Source organism: Aquarana catesbeiana, linkage group LG07, assembly GCF_042186555.1.
Source record: "Aquarana catesbeiana isolate 2022-GZ linkage group LG07, ASM4218655v1, whole genome shotgun sequence".
NCBI classification, from domain to species: Eukaryota; Metazoa; Chordata; class Amphibia; order Anura; family Ranidae; genus Aquarana; species Aquarana catesbeiana.
In genome coordinates, this window is record NC_133330.1 from 114,456,376 (window position 1) to 114,478,004 (window position 21,629).

Genomic DNA, 21,629 nt, shown 5'->3' on the forward strand with positions numbered 1-21,629 from the left:
GGTCCCCTATAAACCGGGGGGGCACCGCTGTTGTGGTAGTATGATCTTTTTCAAGGAGCTATCAAAGAACGCTAGCGAGTGTAATATTTAGGAATGATTAGTGAGTTTCCATCACAAAGTTCATCCCAGTCTCTTTTAACTTGCCTACCACAGGTAGAGAGGCAGATAAACACTCAGGGAAAAAAAAATAAAATAAAATAAAATTCAGTGTGCCATGCCAATGTACCAAACAGTCAGTGGGGATCATTTATCTGAGGCAGTCTCTTGTGGAGTCTTTAAATAGCTTTAAATAGACTTAATAACTTTCAAAAGCATAATACTGCAGTTCTTTGAGGTAAGAGAGGGTTAATTTTCATACCTTGAGATGAGTCATTATCTTATGTTCCTTCCATGCTGTTCTAGGAAGAAAACTTGTTATCTGCAGGCTGCTGTGCTCAGCGGATAATTACTCCCTGTCAGGGCGTCCAGGTTCACCTAAGGCATAGGCTGTTTACCCCCTCTTCCTCCATTCCTCTTATCTTCACTTGTCTTTTCTCGGGCCAATATCAGCTCCGGATGGCTGAGAAGGGCTGCGGGGGGGGGATTTCACAAGGAGAGAGAGACGTTCTCCCAGCTACACAGGGACAAGCTTCCCACACGGAGGGATCGTTAGCCTCCAGCTTCTCTCAGCAGCTGCAGTAGCTCTGAAGTGACACAGAGTGAGGTGGTCTGTCCCGTGGCTTCCTCTGTCAAACCCTCTGCAGGCTCTCACCCTGCACTACGTCCTCGCCGCTCGGTCCGACCATCCCGCCTCAGCTCCCACACACCAGCGCCGTCGGCAGGCCCCTCCCCACGCTCTGACGTGTCGCGTCGGCATCCTCCCAAACTCACTCTTTCTAAAACTGAGCTTATTATATTTCCTCCTTCACAGCCACCCCCTTTGACTTCACCATTAATATCAACACAACCATTTGTCCCTCCACACATGCCAGGGTGCTGGGTGTAATCCTTGACTTTGACCTCTCCTTCAGCCCCCACATCCAATCACTGGCTAAATCCTGCCACCTTAACCTCCGCAACATCTCCAGAATTCGACCCTTCCTGACTAATGACACCACAAAGCAACTTATTCACTCCTTGATTATTTCCTGCCTTGACTACTGCAACTCTCTCCTTAATGACCTACCCTTAAGCAGGCTATCCCCCCTTCAGTCTATTATGAATTCTGCTGCTAGACTAATACACCTCACTACTAACCGATCCATGACTGCTGCTCTCTGCCAATCCCTTCACTGGCTTCCCCTACCCCACCGCGTAAAATTCAAAATGCTAACCATAACCTACAAGGCCATTCACAACATCGCCCCCATCTACATAACCAACCTTCTCTTCAGATATCGCCCAAATCGTCCCCTCAGCTCCTCCCAGGACCTCCTGCTCTCTAGCTCCCTTGTTACCACCTCCCATGCTCGCCTACAGGACTTCTCCAGAGCCTCTCCCATCCTCTGGAACTCCCTGCTCCAGTATATCCGATCAGCCCCTACCCTACCCACCTTTAGGAGATCCATGAAAACTCATTTATTCAGGGAAGCCTATCCCACACCCACCTAACAACTGTCCCCGAGCCACCCCCATCAAATCATTCTCTGCAGCTATTACCTTTTGTGCCACCACCCCCTCCCTTTAGAATGTAAGCTCTACGAGCAGGGCCCTCCTGTACCTTTTGTATTGAACTGTACTGTAATTGTGTTATCCCCCTATACATTGTAAAGCATTGTAACTCGTGAATAATAATATTTCCTCTACAATTTGCTGAACTGATATTCTTGTGGGGGAGGGCAAATCTCAGCAGGAGAGACATTTGCCTATCTGACCTCCTCTGGACCAGGTGTATTATAAATGTGTGATCAGGACTGTAATTTACATATATCTGTGTGAGGTGGGTTAAGTGCAATAAACCCCCAAAAAGAACATTATCTGTCTTCAAAGTTGTCATATTTAGACACTAGTTAGCCATATATAGGAGCAGGATGGATGGGATATGGGTTTAATAGGTCTTATGATCTATGTAGTTTATGTGTATATTTTTATTAGTTTGTAATAAAGAATTACTTTTATACGGACGGAAGTAGTCATACATGAATATCCATATTCCTTTTTCTTCTCTCTTTTCCACATTGAGATATTGATATATGCAAATTTATTAGCAGTAAAAATAATATAAAATATAAATATAGGGAGTGAGAAGGTCTGGGACTATACATTATTTGAGTACAGGGGTGGGGTTAGAGCCCTCATCCATTTTGTATTTTTGTTATGTTGGTTAGTGGAGGGCTCCCCCACCAGGGGAATTCGGTAAAGTGTGCAAACCTTGCAGGACACCATAATGTGATTTTCTGTGTGCACCCAGGGTGCGTGTCCTCAAACGTTTTGCCAGTGTCCAATCACCTGAAGGGGATTCACACGAATATAAATCTTATGGTATATGAATACTCTGCCTGTGTCCTGTACAGTATAATTAAGATACGAGTAACATATAAGTAAAAATATAATATTAAAGCGGAGTACCACCCAAAAATGGAACTTCCCCTTTAAGTGCAGGTGACCCCCTAACATGCCACATTTGGCATGTTATTTTTTTTGGGGGGGGGGGGGGGGGACCGGATACAGCTTCCACTTCCTCCCGGGGCAAGTTCACCTCTACCCCCTCCCTCTCTGCAATCATCTGGCAAGCGTCACAGGTCCCAGATGAAAGCCCAGCCAGTAACAGTGCGCAGCACAGGTCGTGCATGCGCAGTGCGTGCCCGGTTGTGAAGCCACAGCCGGGCGCCCACAGTGACAATGCCGGCGCCGCAGAGAGGAGGGGGAGAGGAGCAGGGCTTCTTACGCCCGCATTGCTGGACCATTTTTGCTCTTTTCTGCTACATCCCTGAAGAAGGACAAAAACACTGTTTATTCCAAAACGCTTTGGGTGTGAGAAAGAGCCCTTGCATAATTTACTGCTTGTTAATAATACCATACTTTTTGATTCTGTAATATGCTCTGTTGAATCTATGAGATATTATGTTTTTAATCTATGTTATGCCTAAATAAAAAATCTTTTTATTCCTTATAATTTGCTACACATACTTATTAGGTAACTACCATATTTATCGGCGTATAACACGCACAGGCGTATAACACGCACATTCATTTTAAGAGGGAAGTTTCAGGAAAAAAACTAAAATTTTTAATAAGGAACTTTGAAGCAAAATAAAGGTCAGTGCCCATCTGCAGCCTCACCATTGCCATCAATGCAGCCTGATCAATGCCCATCTGCAGCCTCACAAGTGTCATCAATGCAGCCTCACCATTGCCATCAATGTAGCAGCCTCGCCATTGCCATCAATGCAGCAGCCTCACCACTGCCATCAATGCAGCAGCCTCACCACTGCCATCAATGCAGCAGCCTCACCACTGCCATCAATGCAGCAGCCTCACCACTGCCATCAGTGCAGCAGCCTCACCACTGCCATCAGTGCAGCCTGATCGATGCCCATCTGCAGCCTAGAGGGGACAGGGAGGGGGCGGGACAAGAGCCGACAGATTACATACAGTGAGAATCTCCTATGATAGACAGAACAGTGGTCCAATGGCGGCCCAGGAGACGGGACTTTCTATTACAGAGGCCGCCAAATAAACAGGAGATTCTCACTGTATGTAATCTGACGGCACTCATCCCGCCCCCCTCCCTGTCCCCTCAGAGGCAGCTAAAATTGAAGTATTGGCGTATAACACGCACACGCTATTTGCACCCGATTTTCATGGTGAAAAAGTGAGTGTTATACGCCAATAAATACAGTATATTTTTTAGCAAGTGCCAGTAAAGTCCATTTAGGGGAACTTCCTTTTTCTATTATATATGTATTTGGATGTGGCACAGCCTCTCTCTACCTAGGGAAGCAAATTACCCCATATTGACTATTAAGTTTTGGTAGAAAATACCACTCCCCGCACGATTTAGCAACTGTAGGAGGCCAATATAACTGAAAACCCTTTCAAATTATTATAATAATTTTTAATAACCTGTCCTTACCTCTAGGACAGATTTATATAATTCATCTATCCTTATATTGGACTAACAGAAATTACCATTCACTTTTTGGCCTTATGGCATCCGAAAGGAAAATATACTTAGAACATGCGCACAAAGTCTTATGGAAGTGTTAGTTGAGGAATACACCAAGAGAACCAAAATGTTGGATATGGAAATTATTAAAATATGTGAATGCCTACAGCAATTTAAAACACATAAATCAGCTATCAATAAAGAGAAAAAATTAAAGATCCATTTAGAATCCTTCAATAAAGATATCCTCATTAAAAAAGGTCAAAAATTTCTTAGAGACAAAAACGCATTTGAGGCTGGAAAAGCATATAAATGGAATCAAAACAAAACCATCACTAGAAATATTAATACGATACAGAATTCTAATTCCAATAGACCTCCATCCCATAATACGCCTTCTACGAGCTTTAAATCCAAGCCTACAGTAGGGACCAAACGTCAATTCCAAAGCGATTCAATACCACACCATAAATCTAAAAAACAAATTTCAGAAAAGACACCTAAATCCTTACACGCCAGCTCTGCACTCTCTGATAAACCCACTAATTTTTCCACGTCCCACTGTATATCACAGGAAAGCACACTGTCCATCAGTCAAGATACACACACCACACAGGACCTGACACATGCATCTTTTTTAGACCAAGTTGTAGCTGGAATCAAACCAGCTCCACCCAACCTCAACACCTACACTCAACTAACACTTTAAACATTCACCAAGAAACTTTAACACACTTGAACACAGATCTTAGTATAATTAATTTATCTTCACATCCTCTATCGAGAGATGAACTTTCAGTCCTCAAAAAAGGACAAAATTTTTGCCCCAATCACAATCTAGACAAATTTGAACTCTATAAAGACCTTCAGTTATTTATCCATAAATTAATCCTCAAGAAACTCTATCAGAAACAAAACATGAGAACAAACTATACCCCTCAAGAAAATCAAGCCTTGGATCAATGAATCACCCTCCTTGAAGAGAGTGATACAACTGACCTTATTGATTCAATAGACCTTCCCCGAATTTTACAGTCTATAGAAGAACTAGATTCGGTTAACCCTACTACTCCAATCATGTCCAAACTAAAGAAAAAATCTGATTTCTGTCCACCACCAAGTACATGCTCGAATGCGGCAGCCTTTCTAAAATTAGTAAATAATGACCTTGAAAAATTAAAAATACAGACAAAGAGGACCTTCCAATTTAAGCCCAGGGGAATTAGATGCACTAAACTCGTTAGCCGCCAATACCAAAATCACTACAAAATCAGACAAGGGCGGCAATGTGGTTGTTCTAAATAATGAACACTACATAAATATTTGCAAAAAAATCTTGAATAACTTAAATTGGTATCGTTGTATGCCAGCAACTATCATAGAAAAATACAACAAGGAATTCTACATGCTGATAGACTCCGCCTATCTAAATAACACCATTAACAAATCTACTGGGACCTTTATTAGAAACAATTTCCCCAGAACCCCTACGTTCTACATACTCCCAAAAATACACAAAAATCTTAAAGATCCACCAGGTAGGCCAATTATTTCAGGCATCGGTTCAATTAGTGACAATGCAAGCAAAGTAGTAGATGAATATTTAAGATCCTTTGTGGTCTCTCTGACATCATATGTAAGAGACACAAGTCATCTTCTACAAATTCTGGATCAACTATATGTGCCAGACCAAGACTATCTAGTAACAATTGATGTAGAAACGCTCTACAGTTCGATCCCACATGATCGTGGACTAGCAGCCATTCGACACATCCTTCAGCAAAACTTGGATACTGATCCTACGTACAATGAATTTATTGTCACCTTGCTCAAGTACATTCTTACCCACGTTTCACTTTCAATGGCTCCCACTACCTCCAGGTGCAGGGGGTAGCGATGGGGACTTGCTGTGCCCCATCATACGCCAACCTGTACCTGGGGGAGTGGGAGAAAACATTCCTTTCTGATGAAAGCCTTACCTAATACACCACCCATATCTTGAGATGGTATCGCTACATAGATGACATTCTTGTCATCTGGGATGGACCTTTGGATGTACTCGAGCAGTGTCTATCAAGAATGAATAGAAACAACTTCAATTTAACATTCACTATGTCCTCTGACAAAAATCGGATAACATTTTTGGACATAGAGATATACAAAAACGAACAAGGGAAACTAGGTAGTAAATTATTTAGAAAAACCACCGCAGGAAACAATACTCCATGCAACTAGCTTTCACCCTCAACCTCTTATTAATTCGATACCATATTTGCAGTATCTTAGAATTAAGCGTAACTGTACAGATAACGATATGTTCATAAGAGAAGCAGGCTTGCTACGAGATCGACTATTAGCACGAGGCTATACTCATAAAACCTTAAAAAGAGCCTTTAAGAAAGTATCACAGAAACCTAGAAACACACTTTTTCAACCCCGTACACAGAAAAATACTAACCAACTACGTATCATCACAACATATAATCAACATTGTCAAATTAGAAAAATTGTCCAAAAATATTGGCACATGCTGACCCTCGACCCATCCCTGGGTCACCTAGTACCAGAGAAACCACAATTCACATTCAGGAGAGTCACTCCCATTAGTGACAGAATAGTAAATAGCGAATTCAAAAATGAAGGAACAAGAACACACTGCAAGTACAAGGGCACCTTTGCCTGTGGATCTTGTCGCTATTGCAGATATATGCTTACACAAAAAAATCCTACCCTTCCGAATGGCAAGAAATTCTACCCAAAACACTTTGCCAACTGCAGGACCACTGGAGTTGTTTATCTGCTCCAGTGTACCTGCGGTTGCTTTTATGTAGGCAAAACAAAGCTAGAGTTTTGGAGAAGAGCCTACAGACACATACTGTCTATGCAAACATGTGATCCTGACCTCTCCCTAGGCCGCCATGTCTCATTAGTACATGGAGGGAACTTCCCAAGGATTAAATTCCTGATATTAGATCGGATACACCCTAGCCCTAGGGGGGGGCGACTGGAACAAAATTCTCCTTCAAAGAGAACTAAGATGGATCTATTTATTAAAGGCCACGTTGCCCCCAGGCCTAAACGAGGCCGTTTGCTTCAAACCATTCCTCGAAGGCTTTTGCTCTTGTGGAATGGAGAAATAAATAGCGCCCCCTCATAAAAATTCTGGAACTTTTTGGTTTGAATTCCAATCCATCATATTCTCAATAATGGGGAGATCCAGTTTTCTTCCTTTGTATTCAGTACCAATAAATCTTCGAATGAAAATAATCAAATGTGATGCACAAATAAATATTAAATATAATGCTTGATGTATATATATGTACACACACACACACACACACACACACACACACACACACACACACATTCTAAACTCCTAAAGCTGTCCTTATATATGACACACATGTCTGCATCAGTTTGGGCCTGTATTAAAGGTACCGACTATAGAATATACTATGCTGATCATATATAACCATCCATAATATTTTTTTTTCTTCTTGTACTCGTTGTGGATTACGAGACTCATCCATCCTATTGGCTAAAATACATTATATCCATTTGAAATCCTAATTTTATTTTTCATATATATGTAGTTGTCCAAAAACCTAAACAAACAGTTTATTAGTAATATGCAAAATAAATATATATATAAAACGTGAGTAGTGCTGTGCACTATATAGTTATACCCAGACCTTGCATACTATGTATGCCATACACAATATACATGTGTATATAATGACACCTTGCATCAGTATGTTTAGTACTGTTCCAGGTATTGAAAATCATAACTAATCTGTAATAGTTACCTTACATGCATCTGAATTTTTTTTAAAACTACTGAGTCTGTTCAAGTAAATCCATTCCACTATATTGTTGGTACAAACCTATTTTGATGTTTTGTATTGATGTCTTTTTACCATTAGTCTTCTATCTCACATTACTTTTTACTTCTTACTTCCTGGTATAACAGGGTTCATAACAGACACTGTTCTTCCAGGTTGACAAACTGTATACCAGGTGATCATCTGTTTGCATTATACTGTAATTTGATTTCCCTGTTCTAACAACCAGTCCTGAAAACGTAGATATATTTGCTTGTTTAAATATACATGTCAGTATATATGTTCTTTAAACTTCCATTAGTGTTGTTGTCTTTATTCTAATATATACCATACTTAAGTACTACCCCTTTCTAAAGTACTAATTGTTTCCTCTCCCTCGCCAGGTCTCTCCCCAGTGCGGACAGCCAGAGCGATTGCCCGGCACAGAAAGCCGCCCAGATACGTCATCTGGGCGGCGCTACAGGAGGTCAGCTGGACGACTAACATCATCGCCCATGACCTCCATATTGCTGCTCCAGCGGACATGCGCAGTCTGCCGGTGCGGCATTCCGTGTCGGTGGATCAGGTTTGCGTGACGCCGCTCCAACGTAAGTGCGCTCGAGCGTGCGCAGTAGGGGCGGCGCCCGCATCCACGACTCAGGGGGCGTTCACGAGGCTTCCCCGATCTAGAACTACCCAGATCAGCTGAGCGCAATTACTTGCGCCAGCTGATTGGGAGTTCACTGACATAAAATGCCAGATCCTCTCATTCCCAGCTAAGGCGTTGTGCGCGCTTGATGCTGGGATGCGCGGCTGGCATTTTTGAAACTTGAGCTAAATAGGTAAGGAAATTTTCTTATATCATGCAATATGGCTTGTCCATTTTCACTGAAACAACTTTTAAGCAAGCCTCTCCCTGTTGGCTCTGCAACAACCCTGCTCTGAAACTCCTATCCGCATACATGATTGTTATATATACATCACTATGTAGTGTCCATGGCCTGTCTATATAAGATGCACAACCTTTTACCTATGGCACCTCTCTCTGTACATTTTTTTAAAGCTGCAGCTTTGGTGGCAAGCTATAGTCTTGTCACGGTACTTGCCATCCTATTGACACGAGTACTATAAGTAAATACACGTAGGCCATCGTTTATGCCACAGAACACCAGGATCCACCATCATTAAAAAGGACTTTGATGCATTTACCTATATGAATACTGGTAATATCTATTACTTTGTGGTATTCCAGCATCACATATATACTACATATTACAATCAGAACTAGAAATAACTACATAACATTCCCAATCATTTACGTTTCTTCCACTGATATTTCCTATGCGGATATATATTCATTGTAAACATATACATACATATTTAACTATATATGTACCACGCATACTTCACCCCCTGTGGACACACGACAGCCACAGAATACCAAACATTATTTTCTTTTATGTGATATTATGTATATCTTAGACCTATGTCTGATTTTTGTTCCCAAATAATCACTCCCTTATATTGTTTTACTTCTAGGGGTTCCCTTCTCTTTTGCCTCAGTAGTTGCTCAGGCCTGCACGCATCCAGGAGGGACGGGGATAGGCGAGATACCATGCCCCAGTAAATGGGACCATCACCAATTGATATCATTCAGTACTAATTATGATGTTCTAGTGACAACAACTGTACCAGCAACAATGCCCAATGCCACTCCAATTTTGGACTTTTAAAGTAACCCAACTAAGCATATTATAAGTGAGTGATCCATGTTCTAACCACAATTGGATAAATACATATCCACATATACATGCTGTGATAATTCACTCATTCTATATTCTAATTATTTTAGACAAATTGCTCTTTTCTGCTACATCCCTGAAGAAGGACAAAAACACTGTATTCTGAAACGCGTTGGGTGTGAGAAAGAGCCCTTGCATAATTTACTGCTTGTTAATAATATCATACTTTTTGATTCTGTAATATGCTCTGTTGAATCTATGAGATGTTATGTTTTTAATCTATGTTATGCCTCAATAAAAAAATCTTTTTATTCCTTATACTTTGCTACACATACTTATTACGTAAATATATTTTTTAGCAAGTGTCAGTAAAGTCCATTTAGGGGAACTTCCTTTTTCTATTGCATTGCTGGACCATGGGACAGGTAAGTGTCCGATTAATAAAAGTCAGCAGCTACACTTTTTGTAGCTGCTTACTCTTATATAGGTGGAACTCCGCTTTAAAGATTAATTCCAAAATGAAATGCAATTGTAGCAGGTGCCCTGCATATCCCGCGGCCTGGCCAAGCTGCCTGAGATTCTTCTGTGAGGGAGAAAGTGCCTGCCAGTGCAGCAGTGGAAATTTCCTCTCCTCTTCTGTTGGGAGACAGAGACAGACACACACACACACACACACACACACAGCTGCTCACTCTGCACCCTCCTGTGTGCCTATTGGCAAGAGAAGGAGAGCCAATGACAGGAGAAATTACAGGAGCAAATCAGAAGGACTTTAACAAGCAGCAGCTTCAAAGGATTCTGGGATATGTAGTCCCCATCTAAAACAGCCCCATAGCTTTCTATGGAGACAGAACTATAAGAGCTAGCCTGCTCTGGGGAAAAAGGAACTAGAGACTCCATCTTGCTGATCTGAGGAGATCTCTCAGACACCACGAGACAAGAGAAAAGACTAGACCTAGAGGAGAGGTGCTGCCTGGTCAGTCCACCGCATGATTTGGGGCATTCACAGCCCGCCTGGGACATCCAGCCTGATAGAGGGGGATCCCAGGTGCACATCCAGGTGCACCTACAGCGAAGCGTTCCAGCGAGAGGTGACCAGTCGGGTCACCAGAAGAGCCTGCCCATTTCCAGGATGTTCGTTTGGCCTGACTGCAGGATTTAGTGGGCTTTTGCCCATTTGCAGGAAACAGGGACACTGCACACAGGTAGAGTTGTATGGACACTGTATACAGATATCATTGCTCTTAGTCACCTTGCTGACACTTGTAGTGCCACAGGACGCAAGTTCATTCAGATACAGAGACACTGTATACAGACACCATTGCATCTTGCTGAGGAAGATCCTGCATTCTTTACTAATCCAGGCCAGTTGTTTTTGGCCCTGCTTTTTAGGAGTTTAAGTGCCCCGAAAGTGGCTAGCTAAAGATACAAAGCCTCATCCTTAATCAAAAGGACTGAAGTTACTAGTGCCATATGGGCACGCATACACATACTCTGTATATGCAGTGGGTTTGTGAGACAGTTTATGTGGGAAGCTAAGCCATTAAATATAGATTTGATTACAGTATTTGTAGTTGAGCCTGTGGTGTCAGGAGTCAGAAGGGAGAGGCCTGACATAAAAAGGGTCAGTCTTCTGCTCTCCTATGCCTGGACTTGGAGCCAAATTTGAGTAGAGGTAACCAATCCGATATAAAAAGTGTCATATTGTGATTGCCATTTAAGAGTGCCTCTGCTCTTGGGAGTTTTTCACTGGTTGGGAATCCCCTGATAGCAGCCTGAATACAGTACTGAGCTATAGTGCCCTTAATCTCAGTTTTTGCTCTCCAGTTGATTACTTGAAGATATGTACTGTTACTTTTCCACAGAAATATTGCAGTAAAAGACAATTTCTGTGTTTTATCATAAGGTGTGTGTTTCTCATTGGTCATTGCACTTACACTATTGCCAGGTGTGCCAAGAGGGGCAGAGACTGTTATTGGGGTTTAGAGGCAGAGGACGGAACCAAAATATACTTAAGCAGCTCCTATGGGGGGTAGCGCTACACAATAAATATGGCAGACATATCTGGGGGCGTGCTGTACACCATCTGCGTACAGAATACCCCCAGGAAGCCATATTGCCACGCATTTTACAGAAAATTACAGCACTGCAGATTGAAAAGGAAAGGGAAGTTTTAATACAAGTCATATTGTAACTGAATGTTATCGCAATTGTATATGTTTCTTTTTTGGGGGGATTTTTTCCCCCCATGAAAGTGGAGTTATCCTTTAAGCACATTTATTATACCTGAAAACAACTCAACATATCACTTATTACATCTTTATTGATTTACTTACTGGTAGTGGGTGAATCCTAGTGTTGGAAGATCGGCATATCTTTCTGCAAAGTCTGCCAAGCGGCTAATTACCCGTGCAAGCTGTTACCAGGAACAAAACATGCCATTAAAAAAAAAAAAAAAAGTAATGTATGGGCTTATTTCATTTTCAGTACACTGAACTGAAATGCTCACCTTTGGAAGAATTAAATCAAATCCATCACGCAGAACAATAAGATCCTACAAGAGAAGGAAAACCAGTCAAAAGTCCTATAAGCATTTGAGCACTTAAGAGCCTGAGTATACTGATAGACTTGCATTCATTGCAAGCATAGGATAGAATTTAAACAGTTCCTAAAAGAGTCCATATGGGTTAAATAGTCATCCATGGGGACAAAAGTTTTCACCTCCTGCTTACATGGCAAGCACACATGGAGAACTTGTAACTCAAAAAAATAAACATACGAATGAAGGTGAAAACTTTTGTCCTCATGGAGCACGGTATGTATGTACACACACACAGGATTTAAAAATGTCAGGTTTCTGTAATGTAAATAAGTGAGACAAAGATCAAATCATTTCAGAACTTTTTCCACCTCTTCAATGTGACCTATAAACTGTACAACTCAGTTGAACAACAAACTGAAATCTTTTAGGGGGGGGGGAGGTTATACCATCTTATAACTGGGTATGTAACAGTGTTCAGAATTAAGCAATCACATTCAAACAGGAGTCAGTACACACCTGCCATCATTTCAAGTATCTCTGATTAACCCCAAATACCAAGTTAAGCTGTTCTAGTAGGTCTTTCCTGACATGTTCTTAGTCGCATCCTACAGCAAAAGCCATGGTCCGCAGAGAGCTTCCAAAGCATCAGAGGGATCTCATTCTTAAAAAGGTATCAGTCAGGAGAAGGGTAGAAAAGAATTTCCTAAGGCATTAGCTATACCATTGAACACAGTATAGACAGTCATCAAGTGGAGAAAATATGGCACAATAGTGACATTACCAAGAACTGGACGTCCCTCCAAAACTGATGAAAAGACAAGAAGAAAACTGGTCAGGGAGGCTGCCAAGAGGCCTACAGCAACATTAAAGGAGCTGCAGGAATATCTGGCAAATAGTGGCTGTGTGGTACATCTGACAACAATCTCCCGTATTCTTCATAGGTCTGGGCTATGGGGTAGATTGGCAAGACAGAAGCCTTTTCTTGCGAAGCAAAAAAAAAAGCCGGCTAAATTTTGCAAAAACACATCTGAAGTCTCCCAAAAGCATGTGGGAAAATTGAAAATATGTTATGGTCTGATGAAACCAAGGTTGAACTTTTTGGCCATAATTCTAAAAGATATATTTGGCGCAAAAACAACATTGCACATCACCAAAAGAACACCATACCCACAGTGAAGCATGGTGGTGGCAACATCATGCTTTGGGGCCGTTTTTCCTCAGCTTTAACAGGGGCCCTATTTAAGGTAGAGGGAATTATGAACAGTTCCAAATACCAGTCAATATTGGAACAAAACCTTCAGGCTCTTGCTAAAAAGCTGAACATGAAGAGGAACTTCATATTTCAGCATGACAAAGACCCAAAGCATATATCCAAATCAACAAAGGAGCGGCTTCACCAGATGATGAAAGTTTTGGAATGGCCCAGCCAGAGCCCAGACCTGAATCTGATTGAAAATCTGTGGGGTGATCTGAAGAGGGCTGTGCACAGGAGATGCCCTCACAATCTGACAGATTTTGAGTGTTTTTGCAAAGAGTGGGCAAATATTGCCAAGTCAAGATGTGCCATGCTGATAGACTCATTCCCAAAAAAACTGAGCGCTGTAAAAAACTCAAAAGGTGCTTCAAAGTATTAGTTAAGGGTTTGCTCACTTATGCAACCATTTTATGCTTACTTCCCTCAACCTAAAAGATTTCAGTCTGTTGTTCAACTGAGTTGTACAGTTTATAGGTCACATTAAAAAAAGTGGAAAAAGTTCTGAAATGATTGATCTTTGTCTCATTTTTTTTTTACATCACAGGTACACTTTTTAACCAGAGTATGGCATCAAGTCAATTAAACTCCTGGGATGTTGATCTGGTCAGTTAAAGGGGTTGTAAAGTCAAAAGGTTTTTTACCTTAATGCATTCTGTGTGCAGCAGCCCTCCCTCAGCCCCCATAATACTTACCTGAGCCCCATCTCTGTCCAGCAATGTCCATGAGTGTCTCGGACCAAAAGTAAAGGGGACTTCAGACAATAGAGGTGCATAGGAAGTGGGCGGCATAGTATGCAAGGAAAGCCTACAGGTGTGCATAGATTCAGTATTAAATAGGGAGCACAAACAAAAAAAAAAAAAAAAGGTAGTGGTGGACACCCCCCCCTGCAACATAAGAATGTACTACATAGCCCCAGTGAAATGGTATGCAGGGTAAAGAAGTATGAGCAAAGGGATGAAAAGACAGCTGTCAGAAATCATCTCCTACCTTAAACAACAAATACTCTCAAAATGTCTGGGATAGAGCAGATATCCTGGCTTTGCAGCAAAATGATTAGTTGCAAAATGCCAGATATATATGGAAGACAGGGTGGGGGTGGCTAAAATAATTAGCCTAACAATGCTATGTACCTGCATTAGGGGGCTGACAGGTGACCCGAGCGAGGCCCAGCTAGGTGGTGTTTACCCTACCTGCAGCCTGATTGCCGAGCAATAGAAGTCCGAAGTAGGCGGTCCCTCGGCTGAAGCGGTGCCTGGCGTCACTGCGTGAAATACACGGTGATGTCAGGGGTCGACAGGGCCGCCGACAGAGGGCGGCAACTACTGGCAGAAAGCTAGTGCGCATGTGCAGGACAACTGAATGCCCTGCATTCAGTGCTACGGCCCAAGGGGATATTGCCTCCAGACTAGGAGGAGAAGCCTGGAGGCCCCCGTGTGCCGGGGTGCTCCGATGAGCCACAGCCCAGTGGGATGTACCCGTTTTTGATATTCCAGCCAACACTTATGTGTTAAAGAGACTTAGTAACCGAGTTTAGATATAAGCGATTAAGCAGAAGAATGAGGTATGAGGTCATCATCTTTACACCTTAGTGTCATTCAATAAGGGTGTTGAAAAAACAAAAAAGAGAAAGAGAAAATGAACACAAGAACACGATTGAAGACACAGAAGCTATGCATATGCAAATGATGATGAACAATACAGGCGATATGGATTGATGGACAGATGAAATATAAATCATAGCAGTCTTGATAAGCAAAAAGATGTTCAGTGCAATCTAGATTGAAAAAATGACATACATAAAATAGTAATAAAGTAAACGATAAGATGCACGGACTATCACTAGCCAACCAGATTGTATGGAAGCACATCATGGATCCTTATGAAAGAGCAGATCAGAGAGATGATATATTATAGAATCGCAGCAAAAGATGGCAAAGAGGTTTTTCCTAAAGATCTTTGTCAAAACCCCCGGTGGCACAGCCCTGGTAAAAAGGGCTTTAGATTAAAAGCCTCATTCAAGCCAGGTGGTTGGGTGGCATTGAGGTTGCATATCCATTTAAGCTCACGTTGCAAAAGATATTTGTTGAAAAATCCCCCACGGGGGGCTAGGATGTAGGCGGTACAAAACTAGGACCGATATCTTTGGGCAATTCCCACTATGTGTTTGCGCAACGTGTCTTCCTAGTGGAGAGTCAAGATTACCGGTTTGCATTGCTTTTATGTGTCGATACAATCTCTGCCATAGCTTTTGAATAGTCTTTCCTACTTAGAAGCAGTTGCAATTACACCGTATAAGGTAGACTACCCCTGCAGTTTGACAATTTGAGTAGCGTTTGGGGAAAAAAAAACGCATACCATTGGGTAGGTGTATGGTCTTTTTAGAATCCATGTACTTGCAATAAGTGCAGGATCCGCATGGGAAAGTCCCCACTGTTTTACAGGGATTACCTCGATTGGAACCTCGGAATTCATTTCTAACCAACAAGTCACCCACAGACTTGGCCCGTCTGTATGTGACTGTGGGGGCTGGGGGTACAAAAGGTCCTACTGTTGGATCGGAGGTTAGGAGATGTCAGTATGACATGATCATTTGAATATGTGGTGATAATTCTATGGCCCTCAGAGACCCGTTTTCTCTTGGGGGCCAATAGAACATATCTATCACTGGCATCTGCTCGGTTGAATGCCTTTTTGAGGCACTTGTGACTGTACTCTCGTTCAATTAGGCGTCTCTTGAGGTTATTAGCCTCATGTTTAAAGTCCCCAGGATTGGAGCAGTTGCGTTTGATGCGTAAATATTGTCCGCAAGGAATAGAATTCACAAGTGGTCTGGGGTGAAAGCTGGACGAGTGTAGAACAGTGTTACCTGCAGTGGACTTACTGAATAATTTACAGGACGGCATGTTCATATTTTTGAAAATCTCGACATCCAGGAAAGTAATCCTGGAAATGTTGGTGGCACATCGTGAATTTGAGATTGAATTTATTCACATTTAGTGCCATCAGACATTCGTCCAGAAGGTGCTGTGGTCCATCCCATATGACAAAGATGTCATCTATGTACCTGTGCCACATAACATAGCACAGGTACATAGAGAGCCTCATCACTGAAGATGCCTCATTCCCATTCCCCCAGGTACAGGTTAGCGTAGCCAGGGGCACAGCAAGTGGATGGTATCACAAATATATGAGGGTATTGCAAGGACAAAAAGGTCTAAATGTGTTCTAGGGATGCACCGAAATTTCGGCCACTGAAACATGGTCCTTTCGGCAAAAAGCTGAAAGAATTCTTGCGGATACTGGCACCGAAAATCGCGCATGCGCAGTAGAGGCGGCAGAACCAGTGGGTGACGTTGCTTGTTGTGTGGGCAGCATGCACGTTCCTAGCGGTTAAGACGCCGCAACGCCACACTCGTAAGCACTTTCCCTGCTGAGACGCTGGCACCTTCCCCACGGACGCTCCTCGTGCTTGTGAGATGCTGCTGGGACCCGAGAGACAGCTTCATATAGGGCTGCACATAGCATACTAAAGTATGAGTGTGGGCACTGTCACTCCTGGATGGCTACCATTCCTATTCGCCGGTGAGGATTGCTGCTTTTGCCTTCTTAAACTGACAGAAACAAACTAGTAATTTTATTTCTTGATTATTTTATTATAGTACTAGTACTGACTATTTAAAATGACTGTGTGTCTGCACTGCAGTACATCTGATCTGACTTGTAGCAAAAAAAAAAAAATAAATTATATAATTGAACTGAGTGATTAAATATGATTTGAAATTGAATGGAATAGATTGCAAATTGCAAGCTATATATTTTTTTTTTGAGCTATTCTGTAGTATACAGTATAAAATTCATGCGCTTACTGTTATTTCAAGAGTGGGTACAGTGCCAAAGAATTTTTTTAACAACAGGTTTGATACACCACCTGAAAACACATCATCCAGTTCAGCATTCTGATTACAAGAAAACAGCGCCACTTTCAAAAAGTGCCTCAGGCTTAACACCATCTGTGGCCACAGTGTTTGAAAAGGTTAAAAAAATATGAACGTACACTCACTGTCTGCTAACCAGTGTTGTAAATTTGCTGTATATTTTTTTTTTTCTCTCTCACCCCGTTTTTCTTTTGGAACGATCTCTCTACACCTCCGTCCGCTGCAACGGGAGATGCCAAGGGGCTCTCGAGCAGCCAGGAAGGCGTTTGGCACAGGTCCTGTCACACAAAGTGCTCTGCTCACTGGTTTCTACCCTGTGCGACCGCTGGCAGGCTCTGTATCCCAAAGCCCTGTGATACCCGTGGCTCTGGTACTGCCCGGGCTGCCCTCAAAGCCCCTTGAGTCTCACCAGGGGTCAAGTTTCATAGATAGCCGAGAGCCACGAGAGCCGTTGAGCAAATTTGAACTCCGCGGTCTGGTGCCGACCACCAAGGGGGACGGAAAGGGGGTGCTGCAGCCTTCTGGATTGTTTAATGTAGTTTCTTGGGGCCCGCATTCTTTGGCCGGAGCCGGGGACGTGGGGATACCAGACCTGGGCTCACAGATCTTCATACAGACTACCTGCTATCAAGCACAGGAGATCCAGACAGGTGAGCTCGCTGGGGTGTTTACTGCTGGGTCTAATCAAAAAAAAAAAATCCCACCTGTACACCAACTAGCACATAAGGCAGACAGAAGTGTCACTAAGGGAGTTAACAGGTCTAATAATATTACACTTATGAATACAGATACCAATATGCAGACAGGGCTAATACTTGATGGATCTTCAGGTCAGGAAAATCAGTCTCCATACCAGTTCATTCAGCAATCTGCATATTGTGCTTGGGGGACTACACCAACAGTTTTTAAAGAACTGAGACAACTGGTACAATTGGTGCAATTGGTACAGCTGGACCTGCTAGATCTGCTGTCCCAACTGTGCTGTCTATGCCGGTTGAACATAGTACAAACGCTTTTTTATCCACACTTTCTACCAAGGCAGATATGGACCGCATGACTGCCACGCTACAGTAAGTACTTAGAGACGAGTTCAAGGAGATCAAAGAGTCACTGCACAGCCTGACCTCTAGGGTGGATTCCATTGAACAAACCCAGACTGCAGCTGAGCAAAAAATAGAAATCCTGGAAGCCAAGTTAACAGCACAATCACATCTTTTACATACTATGTGACTCCAACAGGACAATTTAGAAAATAGGAGTAGAAGAAATAACCTTAAAATCCGTGGAATACCTGAGTCCATAATTGCTAAAAATCTTCGCCCTACGGTTATTGCCATATTAAACAAAATTTTAGGGAGGGAGCCGACAGCGGACATTGAGCTGGACAGAGTTCATCGGACACAGGGTATGGCCCCTTTGACAGATGGCAGACCGCAGACACCCTATGTAGAGTGCACTTCTATATTATCAAAGAAGAGATTATCCGTAAGGCATGGTCTTTGGGTACTATCGATTATGAAGGAGTAACTATACAGATTTTACCGGATCTTTCTACATTAGGTACTTTGCCTCCCAGTGCTAACCCCTCCTGGATTATTCTGGGAGCAGTCTACAGGGGTGCGTAGGCTCAACTAGAGCCTTATTAGTAGTTTGTTGAATATTTATTTTTTGTGGGAAGGGTTTGGTTTTTTTTTCGCTCTCGCTCTCTCTCCGTCCCCACATCTTCCTGCACCCACCCCGATAAAACATAGGAGATAGATCTCAGGCCTCACTATGACCAATGTGCGTTGTCTTTCCTTGAATGCCAATGGTTTGAATATACCAGAAAAGCGCACAACGGTCCTACATGAACTCTGGTGTATGCGTACACAAGTGGCATTTATACAAGAAACTCACTTTCAATCTGGGAAGATACCTAAATTTAAAGATAAAAGATACACTAAAACGAGGGGGGTATCTTGCTTTCGGGGACGGTTTCATGGTCCTACGTCGATCAGATGAGCGACCCGGAAGGACGCTACCTTTTCCTTAAGGGCGACCTAGCTGGCCGCCGCGTTACTTTGGCGTGTATTTATTTACCTAATCAGGCTCAGCTGAGATGTCTGAATGAAATTCTTAATAACTTACAGGTCTTTATGGAGGGTGGATTAATACTGGGTGGAGACCTCAATGTGGCCCTTGATCCCCTCCTGGACGTTTCTAAATCCGCTACACATTTATCCTATCAATTTTTAAGACTTATAAAAAAAAGCTATACAATCTATGCGACTTTTAGATGTCTAGAGAGTTCAGCATCCAGCTGAGCACGACTATACTTTTTACTCGGCGCCACACAATAGTTAGTCGATTCTCGAGTATCTATTAGTATCGCAATCGTTACTACCAGCTGTGATCAACTCGACTATTGGGATACAAACACTGTCAGACCACTCTCCGGTGTCTCTAGATCTCCAGCTGACTAAGAAGGCTAACAGACCTTGGACATGGAAACTTAATGACTCGTTGCTACAGGAAGGTCAACCCCGAAAGGATCTTACTAGCGATTTGACCAGAATCTTTAATGAAAACAAGTCAGAAGAAATCTCTCCATTTACCATTTGTGAAACGCATAAAATGCGTTATGCGAGGTATACTGATTAAAAAAGCAACGGAAGCACGCAAAAGAAATCAAAAACTGTTTCAGGATCAACTAAAATTGGTAGCGGACAGAGACCAAGCATAAAAAAATCACTTTCACAAACTGTAGCACTGGACCTCAGGCTACAGCAGGAAAAACTATCTTCCCTGATGAAATAAGAGACCAGTATGCAGATACTGAGAGCTAGAAATGCACATTACGAACAAGGGAACAAATCAGGCAAACTCTTGGCCCTTTCACTTATGGAAAACTCACGGAGAAACTATGTCCCACACATAGACTCTGGAGGGAACCGTATTTTTGAATCTAGTAAAATTGCGGAGGTCTTTTGAGAATACTATCAGTCACTATATAATCTACAGATAAATATCTCACCAGACCAGTTAGCACAAAAGCAACAACTAATTTGAGAATATTAAGCCTCTTCAGGCCTACCATCCTTTTCCGATGTTGAGTCTGAGGCACTAAATGCTCCGATATCAATCACGAATATATGCATGCAATCAGTACACTAAAGCCACATAAGGCTCCTGGTCCCGATGGATATACAGTAGTTTACTGCAAGGCATTCGCATCCACACTGGGCCTGAGATTTATTAAAGCATTTAATTCCCTCCTAGAAGACCGACCTTTACCGATCGATACTCTCAGGGCACATATTGTGGTTATTCCCAAGGAGGGCAAGGACTAGGCCCAATGTAAGAACTATAGACCAATTTAATTATTCAACGTTGATCTAAAAATCTTTACAAGGATATTAGCAACAAGGTTACAACCTCTCCTTCAGAATGTCATCCACCATGATCAGATAGGCTTTATGCCTACCAAAGAAGCGAAAGACAATACTATTAGAGCCTTAGATATTATCCATCTGGCTCATTCTCCTAAAATACCGCTATGTCTCTTATCTTCTGATGCTGAAAAAGCTTTTGACAGGGTGGATTGGATATTTCTGAAGGAGACGTCCCATATTGGAGTTGGGAAAGCATTTGGCAAATGGATAGAGGCTATATATTCTGCTCCATCTGCAGCAGTAAGAATTAACGAGGTGACCTCCCCATACTTTATCATGAGTAACGGAACTAGGCAGGGATGCCCTCTATCCCCGATGATTTTTATACTAACTTTTGAACCATTTTTGCACCATGTTTGGCAAAATACTGATATTCAAGGCTGTTTGATCGATAAAATGGAGCATAAAACTGCAGCTTATGCAGACGACATACTGGTTTTTCATTTCCTCACCAGAAACTACGCCATCAAATCTTATAAATGAATTTGACCGCTATAGTTTAATCTCTAACTTTAAAATTAACACTCAAAAATCGGAAATATTAAACATCACACTATCAAAAGTACGCATAAAGGCTATTCAATCGTCATTTTCCTTTCCATGGGTAGCTTCATTCTTGACATACCTAGGAGTCAAACTGACCTCCTCAAAAGACAAAGTCTTTCAAGCAAATTTCCCACCATTATTACGAGAATTTTCATCTGACCTGGAAAGATGGATTAAAAAGGTCCTTATACATGGATGGGTAGGAACGCCATACTCAAACTGAATATCCTACCAAGATTACTATACCTCTTCCAGACCTTGCCAATATAG

At 42.2% G+C, this 21,629-nt stretch overlaps 1 protein-coding gene across 1 annotated transcript in view; it reads right to left on the reverse strand.

Moving 5' to 3' along the window:
- ADSL (adenylosuccinate lyase) overlaps nt 1-21,629 on the reverse strand; it is a 700,044-nt gene that overhangs the window by 567,545 nt on the left and 110,870 nt on the right. Inside the window, exons 3-4 of the mRNA XM_073592652.1 lie at nt 12,160-12,204; nt 11,987-12,066 (exon numbers count right to left, since the gene is read on the reverse strand). Coding sequence (XP_073448753.1) covers nt 11,987-12,066; nt 12,160-12,204 — 125 coding nt within the window. The remainder of the gene's footprint in view (nt 1-11,986; nt 12,067-12,159; nt 12,205-21,629) is intronic.